This window comes from Meriones unguiculatus, chromosome 18, assembly GCF_030254825.1.
Source record: "Meriones unguiculatus strain TT.TT164.6M chromosome 18, Bangor_MerUng_6.1, whole genome shotgun sequence".
Taxonomy (NCBI): Eukaryota; Metazoa; Chordata; class Mammalia; order Rodentia; family Muridae; genus Meriones; species Meriones unguiculatus.
Window position 1 is genome coordinate 63,085,317 of NC_083365.1, and position 25,637 is coordinate 63,110,953.

General features: G+C 38.2%; 1 protein-coding gene across 1 annotated transcript in view; it reads right to left on the minus strand.

The window, feature by feature from the left end:
• LOC110565027 (contactin-associated protein like 5-1-like) overlaps positions 1–25,637 on the minus strand; it is a 703,043-nt gene that overhangs the window by 26,805 nt on the left and 650,601 nt on the right. The window contains exon 20 of the mRNA XM_060371632.1: positions 3,776–3,906. Coding sequence (XP_060227615.1) covers positions 3,776–3,906 — 131 coding nt within the window. The remainder of the gene's footprint in view (positions 1–3,775; positions 3,907–25,637) is intronic.

The following is a 25,637-nucleotide window of genomic DNA, read 5'->3' on the forward strand; positions in this document are numbered from 1 at the left end:
TCAAGTTGACCTGGGACTAAGGATAAACAAGACTCTGCTTTTTGCTGTTGTTGTGTTTTTTGTTGTTGTTGTTGTTGTTTGTTTACTTACATTAAATAACTTTTTCTAGATGAAAGAGAAAGAAATATATATTGGCTTGAGAAAGGGGTAGGATGGTCAAAGAGACAAGCCTGTTATCTTCCTGGTTCAACAAACCAAATTGAGGCTAAAATCATAAAACCCCTGCTCTTGTCTTTTTTATTTTCTTCAGCACTTGGAAAATAGCAAGTGGTTGCTTATTATTGACTATAAATTGAAAGTTACATAGAGAAGGGAAACACATATATCTTACTGGTCTCTCTCTGTTCTACTCTTTTTATTTGAGAAGAAGATAGAAAATATAAAGATATTAAAATGTTATCTGTAAAATATGCAACAGAAAATGTCCAATTTTCCTGTCAGGGAGTCAGTAAAATTAAAAACAAACACGGAGCTGAGAGGGTAGATCAACCAGTGAAGTGTCTGCCATGAATCAGGATGTGTTGCTACCAGAAATCATGTAATATGTTAGTTGTGGTAGCATGCATTTGTAATCCTAGCACTTGGGAGGAAGAGGCAGGAAGATCCCTTGAGCTCACTAGAGAGTCAACCTAGCCTCCTTTGTGATTTATAGATGTAGGAGAGTCTTTGTGGTAAATAAAGAAACAACAATAACAAAAAAACCAAAGCAACAACAAAACAACAACAAACCAATAGCCTGATACAATGCCATGGGCTTGAAACCCCAGCCCTTGGGGATAGGCAGAATCAGCCTGGTCTACAAAGTGAATCTAGGACATCCAAGGCTACACAGAAAACCCTGTCTCAAAAGAAAAACAAAACAAAACAAATCCCTAATAAATAAATAAATAGATAAATAAATAAATAAAGACTGTGATTGTCCTCTGTCCCACACATGGTACCCACACGCATTACACAAATAGAAAGTTAGAATTACAACTGTCTATCATTCAGCAATTAATCAGCTGCATTCCCTACCTAACCTAAACATGTCCAAAAATGTTCCCCCTACTCATTTCAGGAATAATATGGTGGGTGAGAGGTTAATTTCTGATGTTGTGGGAATTAATTTTTTATGTATCAAATAATTATTTTTGAATGTCCATCTAATTGGAATCACTAACAGTCATTCCTGCCTTTTCCCATGGGCCATATCAAATCATTCCCCAGTGCTGCTCCCTGAAATTCACTCTAGGGCTCCCCATGTGGCAGGTTTCAAGGAACAAAGCATCTTCATGGACAATTTTTCCTTACATCACTCACTTCTAAATATGTTTCTATTCAGTGATCACATGGAGTTCAAAAAATGAGGCTTCAGCCAGAAATTCCCATGTTTAAAACCTAAAGTCATACCACTAGTCTTGGTTTAGGAATGGACTTAACACAACCTAGAATCACCAGGAAGAGAGTCTTAATGAGAGATGACCTATATTAGAATGACCTGTTGGGCTTGTCTGTAAGAAATTATCTTTTTAATAGTGTGTGCAAAACCATTCTCTAGGCATACAGTCCTAAAGTATATGAGAGCATACAAATCATCTGGGAACAAGAAAATAAGTGAGTTTATATACATTCATTTCTCTTTGCTTTTCAATGTCAATCTGACTAGATAGTTTAAGTTCCTGCCACTTTGACTTCACTCTTATGGTGGACTGTAAAAATAAACCCCTTATTTCCTAAGTTGATTTTTGTCTGGATATTTAACATTGCGATAGAAATGAAACTAGAACACCTGTTCTTCTCCACAAGATCACATCAATCCCTGACACATAGCACCTGTGACCATGTGGACCTGTGACCCACTTAGTTCACAAAAGTTCTCTGGAGACTTGTTGCTTGGAACTGTTTGGTAAAGAGGGAGCTCTGAAATAATAAATGCAAACCAAGTTCCTGTTTTCCTCAAACTTATATTCTAGGGAAGGGTTATAGGACATAAAATAAACAAGAAAATTGTATTCCATGTCAGATAGCATGAGTTACTAAGAGAAAACAATAAAATGAATTCATTATATTAGGCAGTGTAAGGGAAAAGTCAAGGTAACAGACTGCAGGACATCAAGGATAGGTCTGGATAAAGACAGACATTAATATATTGATAAATGTATGACACTCAAGAGTATAAGATTGGATACGATAAGACATTAAATGATGATCACTACACAACAGTAGGAGTCTAGAATCATGTGTGTGCCAGTGGGTAGAAAAGATGACAGAAGACCCACAAAGAGACAGTCGTGATCAACTAATGGGGTAGAAGAAAGCTCAGGGAAGAGTGGTAGTATTCAAACAAATTTTAAGTCAAATCCTAAAGGGTGAGAGCAACCTCTCCATCAGATGTCAGCCATATAACAAGTGAGTCAAAGAATGCTTTGGCCCCCATATGTGTAGCAAGTTTCTCTGTTGTAGGAAAGCTTGGGTGCAGTGAACCATGTAGTGGACCAAGCTGCCAAAAGAGATATACATCATAGAGTTTGGGGTTAGAGTAGGTGTACCTTTCAGTTCCTGAGAAACTGATGCACTCCCTCAGGCAGTGAAATGTTCTGGTTGCTTTGTGCTTCTCTGTATGTTCCTTTAAAAGTCAAGGAAGCATGGCAGCTTAACAAAATAGTTGGTCTTAGAAATTAACTTTGTGTATCTTGTACAGCTTCTAAACATTATTGTATCCTGGCAACGACAACAGTATTGATCCTGGCAATTGCCAACCATATTCTGTTCCTGATACAGATATAAGAATTTGGATTACTCTCCATATAATTATCACAGCCTCAGTCTTTCTGTGTTTCCTCCAACTGGGCCTGGTTTTATTCCTTGGCTGATCATATCAGGTAATCTTGGCCTGGATAAGTAAGCTTAAGCACTTAGACGTGGGAAAGTGAAATACAGCATCCTACAGGGAAGCTAATTAATCTTAGTAAGTAAATAAGTCAAAGGTTTAAGGAAGTTCTTAAAACTGGGCAGATATACTAGAACTAGGCCCTTAGCTCTCCACAATTAGTTGCCTGAAATAATCATGTTCCTACTTATTGATATGCTTTCAAGTTGCACAGTGCATGCCAGGTTTTCAGTTTTAATGATTTGCCACCCATGCTGGAGTAGATTTTCTGGTGTAGCTGTCTTCAAGTTGTTTATACTCCTGTAACCCCTCCTCCATACTCCTGTTAGCAGCAATCTCAGAAAAACTCATTGGTTTTCTAATTTGGACTTAATGCCATCCTTATGTTGCAAAACCTTCTCTATTATTTCTACCCTGCCAGCTCTTCCTTGACATCCAGATCCAGGTTGCACTAGGAACTAAGCAGTGGTGTGGAGCAGAAACCTGTGTCTTCCCAAGGGCTTCTATGTCTCCTGTGCCTTCTTCTATACTCACCTGCATTCCATGCCCACTTCCCCTGAAACCCTTGCTATAGTCTTCTATCCACAATCTCTTCACATGCATCCGTTCTTCATTCAATCTGATCAAGAATGGATTAAACTTGAGCATAACAAGAACTGCCAGTGTTTCCTCCTCTCCAGTAGTTTCTGATGGAATAGCTCTGGTGGGGGATGCAAGAATTTGCATTTCTAGGTCTATCCCAGGTGATGGTGATGCTAGTGGAAAGTGGGACCATGGCTAAGGGCTGGGTTGGAGGTTAGGTCAACTTCATAGTTCAGTATGTGGCTAGAGTCAGAATCTCAGACATGTTTGGTGGAGAAGCCTTGATATGTAGGCTGAGTGGAAAGTTGAGAAGTGAAGTACCTGAATGGAAAGTTCTGGCCCCTCTCGGCTAATCTTCACCTGATGAACCCTTCTGTTGGCCAAATTCTCTGTGCTGATGGTGAATACATGGTTTTCTTCCTTGTTTAGTCCATAGAGAACTTGTAAACTTCCTTGAAAGAAAATAAAGGGGGGGGGTGGTCAGATTAAGAATAGCAAGTACAACATAGAAAGATGTGATCAAATTGTTCATAAATTGGTGATTTCTATTTTTGGGCCTCAATCACTAGGCATTTTGAAAAATCCATGTGGTCATCAGAGTTGAATTACAAATTTTTGAATATAGATACTAATCAAAGTTAGTGTGTGTGGTTATTGTTGTAGTTGTTTTGTGTATATGCCATTTTAAATAAAAGTACTAGTTTGAGATGAGAGCACATTGCTGTAGACATGTCCTGTTAGCACTGTATAGGCTGAGACAGGAAGATAAGGGTTTCAGGAGAGCTGGAATACACAGTGAGACTGTGCCTCAAAAAACAGATAGAAAGAAAGAGAAAAAAGAGAGAGTGGGAAGAAAGGAAGGAAAGGGAGGCCAATGAGGGAGGAGAAGAGAATGGAAGAAACTGATACACTTTGACAAACACACCCACTGATCTGTTATGAAACTAGAATGTGAGAACATGAACATGGTTATTTTCATGACATGGTTCTCTTGCAATCACTTTCTTCTTTCTGAGCTTGAGAAAGAGATCTCCCTGTTTTCACCCACTTTTATGCAATGCAATATCTCCTGTTTGAGGGTGCTCTGGTGAAGACATGGTGACCACTCTAAATCTTCATGGCTGCTTAAGAAATTCAAAATTTACCAGGAGAGTATTTTTCAATCAACTGCTCATTACATATGATGTCAGGAATTCAGATGACTGAATCTCCACCTCAGAGCTTACATAATGAAAAAGTAAAGGAGATTTGGGGAGTCTGGAAAGGCATATGAAGGACTTTCCTTTCTTGTCTTTTTGTATGTGAGGAGGAAGAGGATTCAGAAAGACAAAGCATTACAGCATAAATAGAATGGATACTGTACTGTGAATATTCTTTTTTTTTTTTTATTTGAAAGCTACTCCATATGAAAAAATAGCTTGCAAAACGAAAATTCATTGGCTTCTTTATCCCAGGAACATTTGCTCATTTCACCTCTCCAACAAAGCTGGCTGAGATACATGAGCAGAGCAGCTTAAGTAGCTTTCCCACTGCTGATAGGTAGACTATTTGAGTTAGTCTACATCAGATAGGAGGCGCTCTCCCTTTGAATAAACAAGAGAGCAGAAAATGTTGTGAACAGAGTACAGTGTAATACACTGAGAAAAATTAAGGAGAAAAGAACATTTCCTCAAATTTGGTTCAACAAGTTTTATTCTGATCAGCCTTTTACGTTTTCTCATTTACTTGACCTTCATCAAATAACTCATTGTCCCACTGCTGGCAATCATAGGAAAACAACAGGTTTGTGTTCAAGAGTGATATTCCTAGTAATTTTCTCTGTGCTAGAACACTCTTTTCTGTTCTCTGTACCTTTCTGTGATAGTTAGTATTCATTGTCATTATCTTCCTTAGGGTTCTCCCCAGCATATTCCCCCCTCAACCTACACAATGGTAAACACTTTAGGATTATAGTCCCAGTGGAAGTAAACTGTCACAGGGAATGCACTATCAATATTACACACTGAAAAATAGGCTAAGTGCCAGATCAAAAGTGCATTGAGAGCAATGTATCATACTTCATTTATTTCCCACATGGTGTCATTTTTCTCACTAGTACATATTAGCAGGGCTGTGCATAAAGGGGTCACCTCCTCAGCATGAATATGGACAGAGATCTGCTCTTTACAATGTGAAAATTAAAAATAAAAGTGGTTTTTGAAATGCAGTTAGCTCTTCTTTTCCAAATATATTCCTGTAATAAACATTTGTAATAGAACGCATGATGGTCTCCACAAGTACCCCATAAAATTTTAGTGTATTCTTTTAATGCTGATACATTCACATTATATCCATCTTCTTTTTATTCCTTTTTTACACATTTGGGCCACATCTATATCTTTATCTCGCTTCTGTCTCTGTGTCACTCTTTGTCTTTATTTGTTGCTGTTTTCTCTCTCTCTCTCTCTCTCTCTCTCTCTCTCTCTCTCTGTGTGTGTGTGTGTGTGTGTGTGTTTATGTTGCAGGATATTTGGTCCCATTGTGAACCCTAAAATTGTGAATTTTAAAACCCTGTTACTTATTTGATGTGGGTGAGCCATATCACACATCTGTAATCCAACAACTTTTTATTGTAGACAGGTGACTATTGTATGGTTCATCAGTCCTAGCACACAATTTTAATCCAAGAGCTTTCTGTACACAGGAATTAATAAAGTTAACCCTAGGTCAAGAGGCAGAGTAGGAAATTAGGTGACATAGATTAAAGAGTAGGAGGGACTTTGTGGTGAACGATAGTTACAACAGGAAGGAGAAGAAGAAAACTTTTAGCTCAAGCTCTGGCTTTAGCTTAAGTTTCAGCTTCTCAGCTCCCTGATATTTTGGACTTTGAGCTAGAAAGATTTGGGATTGAGTTGTTGGTTTGTTTTGGCCTTTTCCTCCTGGGCTATCAATTGAGTAGTGAGCGCTCCCCCCCCCCGCGTTTTTTTCCATTCACAAGTAAGAGAATGAGAAGGAAGGTCAGCTGGGTACCTTCTCTGCCTCTCTGAGCTAGCTGGTTTTGCACAGCATCTGGCTCCTGAGTCTTTATTGGTAAAATAGAATGGTTGTAATTTTCTTTTTCTTAAAACAACGTTTTGGCACTCCAATGAGTGGCATGACCCCATAGACAGATAGATCACTCCAGTTGTGGACAAACTGAGAAGCCATCAGATTTGGTAAATTATCTGAGAAGTCCTCTAAGAGACAATTAAGGATTAGAACTACCCTGTTTAGTGCTACTGCAGATGGCCACAAAATAGATGCTTTAAATAAAAAGCTAAACAACATAACTAAAATTATCTTAATACCAATATTATTAATATCATTTTGTTATTTTTTAATTTATATTTAATACTCAGTAGTTATTCTATACTTGCTTTAAGAAAAATCCTTTAGAGAAACAGGAAAAAGAAAAATATGAAAAGTGCATTGATAAGATACAAGCTTAGAAGGAAAATTAGAGAGACTTATAAATGAGAATAAAAATACTCGGACTCAGAGGGATTTAGGCAAGACTTAGAAAGATTTATTAACGAGATCAAGAAGAATACCCAGACACAGATAGATTAATTTAGACAAACCTTAGATACATCTAAGAAAAATAGATACACACAGAGGAATTTAGACAAGCCTTAGAAAGACCTATGAATGATAATAAGAAAAATTCACAGACACAGACTGGGGAATTTAGAAAAGAGCCTATCATGCTACAGCATAATGAAATTGGAAGGAGGCAGCCTAAGTTTGTTAGAAAAACCAGCCTTAGTATATGCAGTTTCTATACAATACCTATCAGGAGATGATAGGCTGAAGGTTAAAGGAATTTAAATGGAATCATACAGATATATTAGATTTGAGGAGATTTAAGGAAGCAATCATCACCTATGGTGTGCATTCATCCTATGTTAAGCAGATGTTAAATTCGTGGTCAACTCAGAACAAGACTATCCCTCAAGACCGTAAAGGTATGGCAACAGCAATATTGGAACCTGGTCCTTAGTTACAGTGGCAATCATGGTGGAAAGAGGAAGCAAAGGTCATAGCACAACAAAATCATGCCAAAGGTATTGATATTTCCCAGGATCACATTCTAGGTGGAGATCAATATACTGATTTACAAAGGCAGTTTGAATTTGAAGATCACATCTTGGGACAATGTCATCGAGCAGCTTTAAATGCTTGGGGTAAGGGTGAAGAATCAGGAAAGAGGACTGAGTCATTCATTTAAATTTATAAGGCCCAAAAGAAAACTTTTTTCATTTTTTGCAGATTGACTTCAGCTATAAATGGAATTATAACAGATTGAGTAAGCAGAAAAATACTAACTGAAACTTTGGCTTTTGAAAATGCTAACTCAGATTGCAAAATAGTGATAAGACCTTTAAAGGCAATATCAGCACCAATAGAGGAATGGATTAGAGTTGCAGATGATATTGGATCTCATGTTTATGATGCTAATTTGACAGAAGTGATTTGTAAAACCTTAGGAATCAAAATGGTAGATGTTTTCATTGTGGTAAACATAACCATTTGAAAAAACATTGTAGGCCAGCCTTTCCTAAAAAGAATAGTTTTTCTAGAGATAATCCAAAAAGAAGTCTGCAGCCTTTTGGAGGATGTAGAAGGTGTAGCAAAGGCAGGCATTTGAATAATGGGTGCAGAGCAACAAGAGATAGGAAAGGCAAACCTTTGGCTTTGGGAAACACCTGACAGGGCCTCCTACAAGCCCCAACATCAAAACTGTTTCAGTCATTCCCTGTTAGTGTAGGAGCAACTCATCTACAGAACAATTAAAGATTTAGTGTCAGTTGTTAAAAACAACACTGCTCTGGATGTAATCAAGGACAGAACATTTTCAATAGATGATATAAAAATTCAAGAAAGATCACAAAACAAATATTTGGCAAACTGCTATAAGTGATCAGAGACTTGACTAAAAATAAAAATAAACAGCATTGGAATAGAAGGTTTAGTAGACCAGTTCTCTTCAAACTATTCCACAAAATAGAAACAGAAGGAACATTACCAAACTCATGCTATGAAGCCACAGTCACCTTGGTACCTAAACCTCACAAAGACCCAACAGAAAAAGAGAACTTCAGGCCAATCTCCCTTATGAACATTGATGTAAAAATACTCAACAAAATACTCGCAAACCGAATAAAAGAACACATCAAAGATATCATCCACCATGTACCAAGTAGGCTTCATCCCAGGTATGCAGGGTGGTTCAATATACGGAAATCCATCAATGTGATCCACCATATTAACAAACTGAAAGAAAAAAAAAAACACATGATAATCTCCCTAGATGCTGAAAAAGCATTTGACAAAATCCAACATCCATTCATGTTTAAAGTATTGGAGAGATCAGGGATACAAGGCACATATCTAAACTCTTCACAATAGCCACAAATGATATAAGGTACCTCGGAGTAACCCTAACCAAGGAAGTCAAAGACTTGTATGAAAAAAAATTTCAAATCTCTGAAGAAAGAATTAGAAGAAGATATCAGAAGATGGAAAGATCTTCCATGCTCATGGCTTGGCAGGATTAACATAGTAAAAATGGCCATTTTACCAAAAGCAATCTACAGATTCAATGCAATGCCCATCAAATTACCAACACAATTCTTTACAGACCTGGAAAGAAAAATTCTCAACTTCATATGGAATAACAAGAAACCCAGAATTGCTAAAACAATCCACTACAATAAAAGATCTTCTAGAGGTATCTCCATCCCTGATCTTAAGTTGTACTATAGAGCAACAGTTTTAAAAACTGCATGGTACTGGCATAGAAACAGAATGGTGGATCAATGGAACCGAACAGAGGACCCAGAAATAAACCCACACACTTATGGACACCTGATCTTTGACAAAGACGCCAAAACCATACAATGGAAAAAAGATAGCATCTTCAACAAATGGTGCTGGTCCAACTGGATGTCTACATGTAGAAAAATGAAAATAGATCCATACTTATCACCCTGCACAAAACTGAAGTCCAAGTGGATCAAAGACCTCAACATAAAACCAGACACATTAAATCGGCTAGAAAAAAAAGTGGGGAATACCCTAGAACTCATTGGTACAGGAGAAAACTTCCTGAAGAGAACACCAACAGCACAGGCTCTAAGAACAACAATCAGTAAATGGGACCTCATGAAATTGAAAAGCTTTTGCAAAGCAAAGGACACCGTCATCAAAACAAAGCGACTGCCTACAGATTGGGAAAGAATCTTCACCAACCCTTTATCTGATAAAGGACTCATATCCAGTATATATAAAGAACTAAAGAAGCTGAAAAGCAGCAAACCAAGTAATCCACTTAAAAAATGGGGAACAGAGCTAAACAGCGAATTCTCTGGAGAGGAATATCGAATGGCAGAGAAGCACTTAAAGAAATGATCAACCTCATTAGCCATTAGGGAAAAGTAAATCAAAACAACCCTGAGATTTCACCTTACACCCATGAGAATGGCCAAGATAAAAAACTCAAGTGATAACACATGCTGGAGAGGTTGTGGAGAAAGGGGAACCCTTCTCCACTGTTGGTGGGAATGTAATCTTGTACAACCACTCTGGAAATCAACCTGCCGCTTTCTCAGACAACTAGGAATAGTGTTTCCCCAAGATCCAGCCATACCAGTCCTGGGCATGTATCCAAAAGAGGCTCAAGTACACAAAAGGGACATTTGCTCAACCATGTTTGTAGCAGCTTTATTTGTAATAGCCAGAAGCTGGAAACAGCCCAGATGCCCCTCAACTGAAGAATGGATGCAGAAACTTTGGTACATCTATACAATGGAGTATTACTCAGCAATGAAAAATAAGGAAATCATGAAATTTGCAGGTAAATGGTGGGACCTGGAAAGGATCATCCTGAGTGAGTTGTCCCAGAAGCAAAAAGACACACATGGTATATACTCACCCATATAGACATACAACATAGGACAAACCCACTAAAATTTGTGCATCTAAAGAAACTAAGCATGAGAGAGGACCCTAACTAAAACGGTCAATCCCCATCCTGAAAGGCAAAGAGGATAGACATCAGAAGAAGAAAAAAACATGAAACAACCCTAGAAACCTTCTACAGGGGGCTTCTGAAAGCCAGAAGAAGAAAACAGGAAACAAACTAACAACCTACCACAGAGGGCCTCTGAAAGCCTCTGCCCTACAGACTGTCAAAGCAGATGCTGAGCCTGATGGGCAACTGTTGGGCAGAGTGAATGGAATTTTAGGTAAGAACTGAGAAATAGTAAGAGCTGGAGAGGACAGGGTCTCCACAAGGAGAGTGACAGAACAAGAAAATTTGAACACAGGGAACTTCCCAGAGACTCATACTCCAATCAGGGACTATTCATGGAGATAACCTAGAACCTCTGCACAGATGTAGTCCATGGCAGTTTAGTGTCCAAGTGGGTTACATAGTAATGGGAAGAGGGACTGCCTCTGACATAATCTGATTGGCCTGCTCTTTGATCACCTCCCCCTGAGGGGGGAGCAGCCTTACCAGGCCACAGTAGAGGACAATGCAGCCACTTTTGATGTGAACTGATAGACTAAGATCAGAAAGGAGAGGAGAACTTCCCCTATCAGTGGACTTGGGGAGTGGCATGCATGTAGAAAGGGGAGGGAGGGTGGGATCAGGAGGAGAGGAGGGAGGGGCTTATGGGGGGATACAAAATGAATAAAGTGTAATTAATAAAATAAAAAAAAATAAAAAAAGAGATGGAAAAGAGAACCTTAGGGGTAGAAGATATGAATCAAGAAATCAATGCAGCATTCAAAGAAACTATTTAAACTAAAAAGCTCCTGACACAGAACATCCAAGAAATCTGTGACATTATGAGAACACCAAACCTAAGAATAATGGGAATAGAAGAAGAAGACTCTCTGCTAACACATAAATATATAAAGAATTTACTATTTAACAGCCACACAAAACAAATAACCTGGATAGAATGGGCACATCCTGAATGAATATTTCAAAGAAGATACACACCATTCAAAAGGAATGAAAAGACCTCAATCAGAGAAATGTGAATCAAACCCAAAGTGAGATAAGACCTTATACTCATTGACACTGGTATTACTAATATGACAAGAGTTAGCAAGACAAAGAAGAAAGAGGACCTCTTGTAGCATATGCATGAGAATAGATAGTATATAGCTTTTTGGAAAGCAAAGTGGATGGTTCTATACAAGTGTTTAAGTTATGGGAGAGATGAGACTGCTCGGTGGATAAAGGTGCTTGCTGCCAAGATGGAAGAACTGAGTTTGGTCTCCAAGACCTTGGGGTAGAAGTGGAGAACTGATTCTTGCAGATTGTCTTTTGATCTCATATGTGCACTATCATGGCATGTGCAAACATACACACACAAACACACACACACACAGGGAACACACACACATACCAAACACACACAAATAAATGAATTAAAAAATCTTAAAATAGAAGTAGCACATGGTTTTGTTATCGTGTATATGTTGTATCTAATGTAAATAAAATGAGTATTTCAAAGAGATATCTCCATCCTATCTGCATTTCTGAATGAGATACATACTCCAAATATGAAGCTAAAATCTTGAGTTCTGCTAAGGCATGAATGAGGAAAATGTAGTTTGTGTATACAGTGGCTTGTAACAAAAAGAAGAAAATCCTTCTATTTTTTAACATAGATGGCTGTGGGGGGCAGCCATCCATGGTATAAAACAGACACTTTTTAAAACATACCATTCTGATGCATGGTATAAAACAGACACAGTAAGACAGGTATCACAGGTTCTCACATACGTACTCTGCAAATATAGATCTTTCGGAGGAGAGGGTGGTTGTATAAGGTAGGACAAACAGATACTGATCAAAGAGCACACACCTCCAGTTATATAAGGAAGAACACGTTTTGAGAACATAATATGTTGGTAACTTGAAATGGAACTGTTAACAACTGCAGCACTTATTACAGAATCATAATTTATTACTCTGCATATACTGAGTCTTTGTCAACTTAAAGAGGTAAGATGGGGAACTGTACCGAAGGCCTAGCACTTACAAGCATGCACAATTCCCAGCACCCATGTGAGACAGCTCACAACTTCCTATAACTCCAACTTTAGGGACCTTTTAGGTGCCCTTTTCTGGTCTCTAAGATTACCTGCTCTCATAAGCACATGCCCACACACAGACACACAGATACATAACCACGATTAAAATATAAATAAATCTTTAAAATACAATGAAATTATTCTGGTTTTTAAAAATCTAACATTCAGAAGGAAATTGGCAAAGCTACAGAAGGTGAAAGTCGTAGTCACCTTTGTAGCTAAGGTAAAAAGACAGTTTATTCTGCACAATTTCCATCTTGGATAATGAGAGGGAAGATTACTTGGAAGAAAGTCAGCCACCCTAGAGCTCTTTAAGAATTTCTCCTGAGTCACTGAACTCTAAGTTTCCCTCATCCACTCTGCCCTTACGGCTTTCTTGGGCTCAATTCATTCCTTATTTAAAACAACCTTGAGGAAGTAATAAGTGGTCACCAAGGCCTCCAGCACACTCAGTGGCTGGGCTCTGGTTTACTTTACTCAACTGCATCTAAGCACTTTACTAAGAAACAGTTATCTTCTATTTCACTGTCTCTGTCCATGCTAGCACAAAGTATCCCACATCCCGCCTTACCTTATCTCAAAACACACTTGCACAAAATCAAGCCCCATTATTGCATTGGAATGCACACCAGTTGCCAATTTCTCGAGTCAAGCTGTTACCTCTTTCCCTATTCCCTGGTTCATGGTATGTATAAATTTTCTTTGAATGGTAAGAAAATATGCTGAATGATGAAATTAAGAGTTTTTTTTTTTTTTAATTTTAACTTCTGACTTGATAGATACTAGGTTTTAACTGTTGACTTGCACAATCTCAAATCATCTGGAATGAGAGCCTTAGTGAAAAATTGTTTACAACCTTAGCCTGTGGGTATGTTTGTGGAGGACTATCTTTATTTTTAACTGATGTTCCTAGCCCATTTTGAATGACACTATTTCTGAGGCAAGGTATCCTGAACTCTCTCCCTCAATATATATATGAGAGGAAAAATAAAGCAAGCAATGAAACAGGCAGGACTGCACACATTTCTCTCTGTTCTTGACTGTAAATACAGTGTGAATAGCTGTTTCATTTACCTGTCTTTGTGACACCTTTGTAATGATGGTCTGCGATGCAGAATTGTAAGCTGAATAAACCTCTTTCTCCCCTAAATTGCTTTTTTTGCCAGGGTTTTTTATCGCAGAAACAGAAAAAAAGCATCACAAACAGTTATGGACAAATCTGCTCCAGATCCTTGCTTCAGACCTATGCTTTGAACTCCGTCTTCATGTGTATATGAGACACTGGGTCCACAGGAGATACTTTGTGATCATTTATGTACTTAAAGATCCCATCAAGCTACTAAAGATCTGTGTTTCTTTCTTTGGAGACCAAATTAAAATTCACTTCTGTTAAGAGAAAAACATTTCTCCTATTTGTATATGCTATATATGGTTTGAAGGCAACAGTCATTAGGCATCAGTACAACAATTAGTTTTTAAACTAGTCCTAATATGGTAGCTTTATGAATTTCATATTCTACTATATGATCCATTTTCTTTTGACTATAGACGCTCTTCATAACAATACTTAAAACTTTAAAATGCCTGGCAGTGTGTCATTTACATATGAATACTCTTTGTTTCACTGGCCACAGACCTTGTTGCAATAAAGGACTACTAGGTGACCATCTGAGGCCTGGTGCCAGGTTGGTGGAATGCTGCTGCAACATTCACCTTTCCTCTCAGGAGGAGCTCCCTCCCCTGTTCTTCATCTCTCTTTTGCCTTGCGTAGGGTTCAGCCTGGGTGGGCGATCTGTTTATATGTTCCACACAAGGTGCACATCCCTCTGCATGCGCAGTGTTATAGGCACGCACTCATAAAAGCAAGGCACCAGGGAGCAATGGAGAACCACATGCAATCATTGTGAGGTGGTCAAAAGAAGTATTACAAGGGAGCTGACCCAGGCTTAAACAAAGATGTCATAAAGTGTTTCTTTCAGTGGAGAAACATTCTGAATTTGTTTCTGAAAGACTACTTAAACACTATAGAAAAGGCTTAGTCTGTAGGGTGCTTCCTGGACAAGCACTATGATTTTTGTTTAGTCCCAGCATTGATGAAAAATCTGGCCACAAGGTGCACACCTGAAACCTCAGTGTCAGATGAAGTGGAAACATGTGGATCCCTAGAATTAGGTGGTAACCCACCAGCCAACCCATTCAAAGAGTTTCAATTTGTGAGAGTCCCTGTCTGAGAAAATAAGCAGGTGGAAAGCCATAGAGTAAGGCCCAGACTTCTGCTTCTGATATCCTCACATTTGCACATAGACAAAACTATCTATATGTGCATAACACATAAACACCTGCAGTAAAAGCAAGAGCTAAAACTAAAATGCTTTACTAGAGGGAATAATGTTGTGTTTTTGTTTTTTCTTTAACATGGAATTAGGTACACTGGGAGAGAGCTCAATGGGTGAAGCTACTTGTGCAAGCATGGAGACCTGTGTTTGAATTGCCAGCACTCACATAAAATCTGGTTATGACAATGCTTGCATATAATTCAAGCTTTTCAAAGGTATAGAAAAAGGTAGATATTGGAAAGTGTTCCCTGTTTTCTTCCTCTTCTGATGTCTGTCCCATTTGCCTTTCTGAGTGAGGATTGGATATCTTACCCAGGGTCCTCCTACTTGCTACCTTCATTGGGTATACAGATTTTTTTATGCTTATCCTATATTATATGTATAATATCCACTTATAAGTGAGTATATACCCTGTGTGTCTTTCTGTTTCTGGAATACCTCAGTCAGGATGATAATTTTTAGATCCCACTATTTGCCTGCAATTTTTTTTCATGATTTCCTTGCTTTTAATTGCTGAGTAACATTATATTGTGTAAAAGTACCACAATTTCTGTATCCATTCCTCAGTTGAGGGACATCTGGATTGTTTCCAGATTCTGGCTATTACAAATAAAGCTGCTGTGAACATGGTTGAGCATTGTATACTTGAGCATATTTTGGATATATACCTAGGAGTGGTGTAGCTGGATCTTGAAGTAGCACTATTCCTAATTATCTGAGAAACAACAAATTGATTTCCAAAGTGGTTGTACAAGTTTACATTCCCACATACAATGGAGTAGTTTTCCCCTTTCTCCACATCCTTTCCAGCATGTGTTTTCACTTGAGTTTTTGATCTTAGCCATTCTGATGTGTTTAAGGTGAAATCTCAGGGTCATTTTTATTTGCGTCTCCCTGATGACTAAACTTTTCTTTAAGTGTTTCTCTGCCATTCTATATTCCTCTATTGAGAATTCTCTGTTTAGCTCTGTACCTCATTTTTTTTGAGCACCATTTGAATTTATATTCTAAAATCATGGAATCATATGAACACCATTTTCAGGATAAAATGTGATTAGAAGACATATTAAGACTGTGGTATAACTGAAAACATCAAATCTAAAATTACTCTATGTCCTGTACAGATTTCTTCATATATTTTAATTCATTTTATTTAAAGTGTCATTCCTTTCCTGGTTTTTGTCGTTACTTCCTGTTGTCCATCACTTCCCTCCTTCCCTGTCCTTCTAGTACCTCCAATAACCCATTCCCCCAGTGCCCACTTCCAATGTTCTTCTCACCGCGAAACTGATAGCCCCCCCTCTACATACATACATACACAAATGTGTGTGTACAGTAAGTACAACCTGCTGTGTACATTTCGATTGTTTGTATGTATGCTTTGAAGGCTGACTGCTTTGTGTTAGATAACAAATTTCCTGGGAGAGTCTAAAGTCCCTCTTTCAGGAGTCATTATTTGTTGTATTTCTTTGTCTAGGGATAAGACCCTGGAAAGTTGAACCCCTTCATCTTTACCGTGTCTGTTGATATTGTCGTCGTTAAGGTCTTGTTTCGGTAGCAATTCCGAGGAGTCGTACTCTCCCAGCAGATTTCCCAGTGTTCTGGCTATGAACACTCCTCTCTCCCCTCCCTCCTGAGATGTTCTCTGAGCCATTTTTTAATTGGATTATTTGATTTGTTGCTGTTTAGCTTCGTGAGTTCTTTATATATTCTGGATATTATTTCTCTGTCAGATATAGGATTGGTGAAGATCCTTTCCCAATCTGTAGGCTGTTGTTTTGTTCTGATGGCAGTATCCTTTGCTTTACAGAAGCTTTTCAGTTTCATGAGGTTCCATTTATTAATTGTTGATCTTAGAGCCTGTGCTTTGTGTGTTCTGTTCAGGAAGTTGTCTCCTATGCCAATGAGTTCAAGGCTCTTCCCCACTTTTTATTCTAATGGATTTAGTGTGTCTGTTTTTATGTTGATGTCTTTGATCCACTCTCAATAATCCCTAATTAAGAACTATGTTACAGCCAGATCTTATGGAGGAATTTTTGTAATTGAGGTTTCCTCCTCTCAGATGACTTTAGTTCCTGTCAAAGTGACATAAAGCTGTCCAGGACAGAAACATTATAAATATACTTTCTGGTGAAGTGAAGAGATGTCTCTGCAGAAGTGCTTGCTGAGGATGACACTAGATTATTTCTGGCTAATACACACACACACACACACACACACACACACACACACTCACACACACATCTCCTGGATTTAATATGATTTCACTAGTCAGTAGTGTGAAAAGTATAGCATAGTCAGAATAAAAAGTCAGAATAACATCTGTATTTTGGGCCTTGTATCTTCTCAGTGCTTTTTATCATCACAATAGTGTTCTGCCAAATATGAAGAAGACAAAGCAATTTGAACCAGCTTTAGGAAGTACCATAAATAAAAATATGAATGATGTTCAATTAGAGATGATTTCCTAAATCACTTTCTGAAATCATTAATACACAGAACAACTAGCTCTTAAAAGCTCCAGGTATTTCTCACATGTTTTGCATGTTGTTAAGCAGGAAATTCATTACTCAGCTTCTGGGAATGGAAGGGAGGGGAAGCTGCATCAAGTACAGGCTCTAACATCTCACCTGTGTAGAGGTGAGAACCTTATCCAGGATGTTGTTCATTTTGAATCAATTACTCTCTTTTATTTGAATCATGCCTTGAAATTGGAACATGGATTTGCATCCATCTGGAATATGTGTCCAGAGAAGGAAAGTGAGCTCTCCAGAATGCCCAAAGCCTACTGTGTGTCCTGCTAGGTCTTTGTGTGTTCTTGCATGGTATAGTAGAGCTCTTGATGTCACCTAGTGTTCAGGCTCACAGAGCCTGTTCCTTGTCCATCCACAAGACAAAATCTTAGTTTTCTAGCAGTATCTTAAAAAAGAATTAGCTTTCCCCAGAATTAGAATTTTGATGACATAATAATTGGCAATAGTTATTATCATTTTAAAAGATAAAGCTAGAGACATAGAAATGCTCACTGGCTCAGTACTTGACACTAAAGCATATGACCAATTCATAGTACTATCCAGTCCCTAGTGTATATTCTCATATTAGGAATGAATTTATCTCTTCTGTGTTCTTCTAGGTTCCTGTATTCCATCTATTAGAAAACCACATTTTTACAGATTAATCATTTATCCCTGAGTATGACTTAAAGGTAACATGGATCACGACTGTTCTGTAGGCCCATCTCACAGCACTCAGTCTCCTTGTCCATGACAACTGGCATTCTTACAGCTTCTTCCCACTCCTACTTGTTTTTTGAAGGCATTTTATACAAGTCATTCCCTTCGCTGGAGTCAATAGTTCCCAAATCAGCTACCAAATCTACACTATCAGCTCTCAGCTGAAGCATTTCTCCTCTGGAAAATCTTTGCCTTGTTCCCTGCCCTGCTCTATTTTGAAATAGGCTCTCATAGTACTAAAAAAGTAATAAAGCATTGTGTGTTCTCTCACTTGAGGGTTGTCACAGTATTAAGTTATGTCTCTACTAAGGCTATATATTTTATTAAAATGTGATTCTTCCAATGCAACATGAGGACCAAGAGAGCTGAAATTATGGATCTTTCATTCATTTTTGTTTTTTTGTGTTGCTCAGTACTTCAGAAAAATCAACAGAGAGCTTAATACAATATGAAAGAGAAAATAAGAAAGGTTCTTTGGGAGGGAGAACAACTACATTTTGCATAGATTATTATTAGTAGTAAAATAACCAGTAAAACATGTGAGACTAAAATTTTGGAGAAAGGTGGAGATCAAAATTGCCAATCTAAGAACCATGAATAAGAAGCTGTTACAAAAAAAAAACAACACACACACACACACACAAAGAAGCTGTTACAGAGAGATAACTGATTTGTTCAATTCGTGGGCATTCACATACAATATGACATTGCACTAACATCATACTTCACATTCAATTTTAGCTTAGTTCTGCTCAGGACACCAAACAAATGTTTGTTTATGCTAAATGAGATAATAAACCATGATGTTCCATAAAACACCCCATACTTTTTAAATAATGGAATAACTATAGAGGTCTGAATAATGTTGATACCATACAAATCGTAGGACCGTACAACTAGAGAGGCAAGAAAGAAGAATGATGGCTTCAGATATTCAATTTGTATCAGATTCCAGGGCCTCAAAATATTGTCTAAATGACCCTGGTTAATCACACAAGCATCTGAGTGTATTACAGTCCAGATGCAAAATGAATATTTAGTTGATAAAATTATGCAGAATGGAGCTATATGAAATACATTGAGTATCTGGAACATAACACTAAGAAATATTAAATTTCATTGCAATTATCATTTTGATTATTGTTTTTGTTTTTTTATTTTTCATCTCTGAAGCTACATTCTCAGAAATTCAATAAGGGACCACACTAAACACTGTATCACCTTCATCACTATTACCATCACATTCATCACCACCTTCTTCTCCATCATCATCATCAAAATAGATGATGTTCTTCTGTTTCATTATTTTTGTTACTGCTAAAATGATTCTGAATAAATTTCTGTTAGTTCCACATCATATTTAAAGGTTCCTTTCAAATCATAGGGATCTAAAAAGAAACAAGTTCAGTGCTGAACACAGAGACAACTGCCTGGAATTTGTATCATTTGCAAATGCATTCAACTGAGTGTGCACAGTTTGCTGGGTGGGCAGCAGCCTAGCAGAATTCTGAAAGACCTAATCTTCATTTCAAGTTTAGATTTATGTACCATAATAAGAAACGCAAAACACAGATGAAATACTAGAGTATTAAGTTTATATAGAAAAACCCAATAGTTTGTATTTATTTATGTTTTTAGAAAAATATGTGCTTTTCAGTCAATTATACTTGAATTCTATGTAACCAAAAAATGACCTGGATATCTCCTCTACCTCTTTCTTCTGAATAATGAAGGGACAAGAAATGAAGCAGGTTATGACACAAAGAGCATCTTTTCTGCATTCATTTATCTGGAAAACTCCCTCTGCTAGAAAGGACCAGGGATTTCAGCTACAGTTGGGAGTCAGTCGCTGAGGCATTTCAAAAGCTATTCATTAGTTCCCAATTGTAGCATTATGGGCCATGCTTTAAACTCTCCCTCCCCATTCATCTTTATTGCTGATTAATGAAATATGTAACAGTGAAAGTTACAGAAAGTGCAGGACCACAGTTATTATAGTAAAAGCTACTACGGTCACTTTCATGATCATCGGTTAATAAAACTGTTTGCTCGTGTATCCATGTTCACTTTAGTGAGAGATGCTGGATGGGTGTTTGGAGTTTTCTTCCACAGGGAGACTAGGCGTGCTTACTTTTGTCCTTGGGTGGTAGAGGTGCTGTTACTGTTAGAATGCTGAGAGACAAACACTGAAGTCTTCAGTGATGAGTGTCCAAGATATTATTTATTGTTTGCAATTAAGACTTGCAAAGTGCTTTGAGGACCTGGGGAAAGCAGGACCACAAATGCAAGGTGTGTGCATAATTAGCAAAACTTCAGTGGGGATTACAGCAGCTTCTGGGAAGAGTGTATTTAAATATTGACACTTGCACAAGGTACTTAAATGATTTCAAAATAACCCAGGGCATAGTCTTGCCTGGCTGTAGGGTGAATTCGTTTACAGACTGCTCAACAACACAGTGCAAGCTAATCACAGGCATAATACATTTTAAGCTACTCTCACCCTCAGAGACCACAGCACACTTCCACAATTTATCGCAGTAGCACTCCTGTACATTGAAGGAGAAAGAATTCTCCAACAACAGGCAGGAAGAATTTAGGTATCACAAAGACTAAACTGTACCAGAAATCTTCTCCCAATCATGTAGCACAAGAGAAAATCAAGCCAACATTTTCAATTGTTTTTCTGGAGTTAAGTACATAAAAATTGGAGGCATTGGTTCCATGCCAGCGGTTCTCATCCTTCCTAATGCTTCAACCTGTCAGAAAATTCCTCATGCTGGAGTGACCCGCAGCCATAAAATTATTCTGTTGCTATTTCAAAACTGTAATTTTGCAGTTGTTATGAATTACAAGGTAAATATCTGAATATGTAGTATATCTGATATATGACCTGTATGGGGGACATGACCCTTTGAGTTGAGTACCACTATTCTATACAGATGGATATAATAGAACTTGCAAGATGGAGGAGATTATTTTAGAGACTGATTTCATTTCCAAATGGTATTGTAATTTCAATATCTGCCCTGTCATATTCATTTCCAGATAACACTAATCATACAACAGTATTTTTATGGGCCTGATACAGCATCTTGCCTGTCAAGCTTGTCTCTGCTACCTATTGACAGGATTACAAGTGCATGCCAGATATATTCATTCACTTCAGAATTTTTTTTGAATTCTGAAAGCAGGACAAGTTCTTTAAATCTGTTTTTGGACATCATATTTCTTATAGTCATTGAAGTGGTTTATGTTGACAAGATGCAACATTTCCCATGAGACAAATCTTTGGAAATGTCTGCAATGCAGTTTCTAGATTAGGTCAATTGAAGTGGGAAGGGCCATTCTTGGTGTGGGTGGTGTCACTCGATGGGGGTGGAATCCTGGAAAGAAAGAGAGCTGAGCATCAGCATTCTCCTGTTGTTGCTCCCTCACTGCAGATACAAGGAGACCAGCTGCCTCATACTGCTCACTCCTTGACTTTCCTGCCATGATGAATCACACCGTAAAATTGAATTGTGAGCCAAAGTAAGCTGTTAATTTCTTTTTTTTTTAACTTTTATTAATTACACTTTATTCCTTTTGTATCCCCACCATAAGCCCCTCCCTCCTCCCCTCCCAGTCCCACCCTCCCCCCCTTTCTGCAAGCATGCCTCTCCCCAAGTCCACTGATAGGGGAGGTCCTCCTCTCCTTTCTGATCTTTTTTTTGTTGTTGTTGTTGTTCTCAATGCAGTTTATTCAGGAATCTTGAACAATCTTCTGACCCTGGGGAAAGCCAGCCCACAGCATGCCTCGTGGGCAATGCAGATAGGTCCACATACACAGAAGCAAGCCAGATCCTCAGCCTTAGCCAAATATGGAGTTGTTTGTGACAGAGAGCACTCACCATTGGGAAGGTAGAAGGCGGAAACCAGCTCCATCTTTAAGGCGCGGCATTACACAGCTCTCTACAGTTCCCCCTTTTTGTTTTAGACGCATCAGGCAAGAGTAGAGGTCTGATCTCTGATATTAGAAATAAATTGGGACTTTGTACCAATGTTCATTTAGGTGTCATCCACCCAAAGAGCATCAGACCCGTCAGATACCTTTTTCTCAGAGGCGGGACCTGGGGCATCAACCCGCATGCAATCAGACATGCTCTTCTCTGGGTCGAAAACGGCCTCTTTATTGACAGGAAAGTTATTTAAACCCAATTTGCCTCAACGTTTTTCATTATAATTTGAAATCATTCTAATAGGATCTATCATACAAACTTAAAGTCCTAAATTTGTAGGAAGTGCTGGGGTTCCTTGTTACCTGGAAAGCATTTTTTGGTGTGCAAGGCCCCTTCTTAGATAATGCCAAAGAAAATAGTCACACTATAATAACAGAGAATCCATTTCTCAGGAAGTTTCAACTGTACACTCACAGCTCATATAGGACTTACGCATGTTTTCTTTTTTCCAGTTTAAGACAGTTTTCTTCAGTGATTTTTTTTAAATTTTTTAATTTAATTTAATTTATTTAAAGAAATCATTTCCTGTAGCTCAAACTGGCTTTAAACTAACTATGCAGTTAAGGATCACCTTAAACTTCTGAGTCTTCTCCTCCCATAAGTATGAAGTTTATGGGCATATGCCACCAGGGCTGGTTAAGCTTCAATCCTGAATAGCCTCCATAAACAGAGCTACATTCCTGTCTCTAAGTTTGTTTTCTGGTTGTCTTAGAGAAAAGACACAATGTACAGTGAATAAGATGTCATGACTAATATCCACTATAAGTGACTATATACCATGCGTGTCTCTCTGCTTCTGGGTTACCTCACTAAGGATGATCTTTTCTAGTTCCATCCATTTGCCCAGAAATTTCATGATTTCCTTATTTTTAATGGGTGAGTAGTATTCCATTGTGTAAATGTGCCACAATTTCTGTATCCATTCTTCTATATTTTTCTAAGTGAAAGTTTTGGGTTGAAATAAAGCTTTTAAAGTGAACCTAAAAAAAAAAAAAAAAAAAAAAAAAAAAAAAAAAAAAAAAAAAAAGATGTCATCTGAGACTTCAGTATCTATATACATTGTGTCATATGATAATTCAGTATGCATACATATTGTGTCTTGTGATATTTCAGTATCTGTACATATTGTAATATGTGATAACTTGTTTATTTGTACACCTTGTATAATTTAAAACTCAGCTTAAGCAAAGCATGCACCTCATTGATCATTTCTCTAAGAAGAAAAATTTTGAAATATATTCTTGTAGTTTTTTGAAAGACACATTGTACTATGATTTATAGTCATTGTAATAAATGACACATAGCTGAACTTTTTATTCTTAACTTAGTAGCCATTGGTCACTTTATCTTTTTTCAGTAAGTAGCTTTTCCTCCCATTCCACATCCCTTGCTCTCCCAGGGTTTAATAAGCAATATTCTACTTTCAACTTCCATGAGGTGAAGAGTTTTGATTCTACACAGAAGTGAGATCTTGTGGTTCTTGGTTGGTTTATTTCTTAGTACATACTATATAATGGCTTTTGATGCTCTACAGAAACTGTATTTGTTATTCTTTTTTTGTTTGTTTGTTGTTTTAGATTTATTTTTTTATGTATATAAGTGTTCTATCTGCATTTACATCTGCCAGAAGAGGGAATCAGTTCACATTATAGATGGTTGTGAGCTATCATGTGGTCGCTGGGAATTGAACTCATGACCTTTGGAAGAGCAGACAGTTCTCTTAACTGCTGAGCCATCTCTCCAGCCCCGTATTTGTTATTCTTGTGTGTATATACATATATAAGTGCTCTTGTGCATGTGGCTACATGTACATATGCATATGGAGAACACAGGTGGACAAAGACTCCTTCCTTTACTGCTCTTACCTTATCTCTCTCACTCTAACTCATGGATTTTATTAGAATGGTGGACCAGCTAGCTCTAAGATTCTACTTGCTGAGACCTGATAAGCTAGGGTCAGAGCAAAGGGGAGGATAACCTCTCCTATCAATGGACTTGGGGAGAAAGCATGGGAGGAGAAGAGGGAAGGAGGGTTGGATTGGGAGGGAATGAGGGTACGGGCTATAGCTGGGATACAAAGTGAATAAACTCTAATTTATAAAAATAAATAAATAAGAAAAAAAGAAAAAGAAAAAAGAATTCACTTGCATTTAATTCCTAGCACTGGATTTAAATACAGACACTATCATACTCAGCTTTCTTATGTGGATGTTAGAAATCCAACTCAGGTTTTCATACTTGTCTGGCAAGGACCTTACTGACTGAGCTATCTCCCCACCTTTATTAGTTACCTTGTCCTTTGCTAACAAAATATTAGACAAACAAAAATTAAGGGAGCAAAGATTTATTAATTCCTGACTTCAGAGACTCTTTAGTTCACCATGGCAGGGAAGCCAGGCAGCCCCCCACATACACTTATGTACTGCCTAAGGCAGAGGCTCCTTCACTGCAGGAAGAAGAGACAGAAGGCAGGAACCTCCACAGAATACTAAGAGTAGCTTCTCTATCAGTCATCCTCCAAGTCTTAAAAGACCCACTGCCTTAATATAGTTTCACAAGATGGAACCAGTCATTGAAACTGTGAGCCTGAGTGGCACATTCAGCTTCCAACTGAGATATAGAATTGCTATCAGACTTTATGGCTGTGGTCTCTGAGACCACACTCTTGCAAGGTTTACAGCAGTGGTGGTGATGGGTGTGAAATGTTAGTATTCTTTTTCTTTCCTTTAAAAAATTACTTGCTTTTTTTTTTTTTTTTACAATGAATTCATTTTATATCCCAATTACAGAAACCCCCCTCATCTCCCCCTCGTCACACCCTTCCTCCTTTTCCTCTCCCCTCTGCTAGTCCACTGAAAGGAGGAGTCCTCCTCCCTTAACATCTGACCCTGGCCTATCATGTGTTCTCAGGACTGCCTGGGTTCTCTTCCTCTGTGGCCTGGCAAGGCTGCCCTGCCACAGGAAAGAGCAAGCAACCTAGTTCATATCAGAGAGCCTCCGTTCTCCCTACTAGGGACCCCACATGGAGACTGAGCTGCCAATGGGCTACAGCTGAGCAGGCAATCTGGGTCTTCTCTAGGCATGGTCCTTGGTTAGTGCATTAGACGTTGCAGGGCCCCCAGCTGGGCCCAGCATTTTTGGCTTTGTTGGTCTCCTTGTGGAGTTCCTGGCTTCTCTGGGTCCTTCCATTCCCCTACCTACTTTCCATAAGACTCCATGTGCTCTGCCCAAAGTTTGGCCTTGAGTTTCTGCGTCTGCATCAATCCCCTGCTGGGTGGAGTCTTACAGAGGACATCTATGATAGGCTTCCTCCCTGTTCTCTCCCACCCTGCTTCAGGTATATATCACGTATGCCCTTCTGATTGAGAATCAAGCATCCTCACTAAGGTTCTCCTTGTTATTTAGCTTCTTTAGGTCTGTGAATTTTAGTATGGTTATTCTATATTATATGGATAATATAGGCTTATAAGTGAGTTCATACCATATG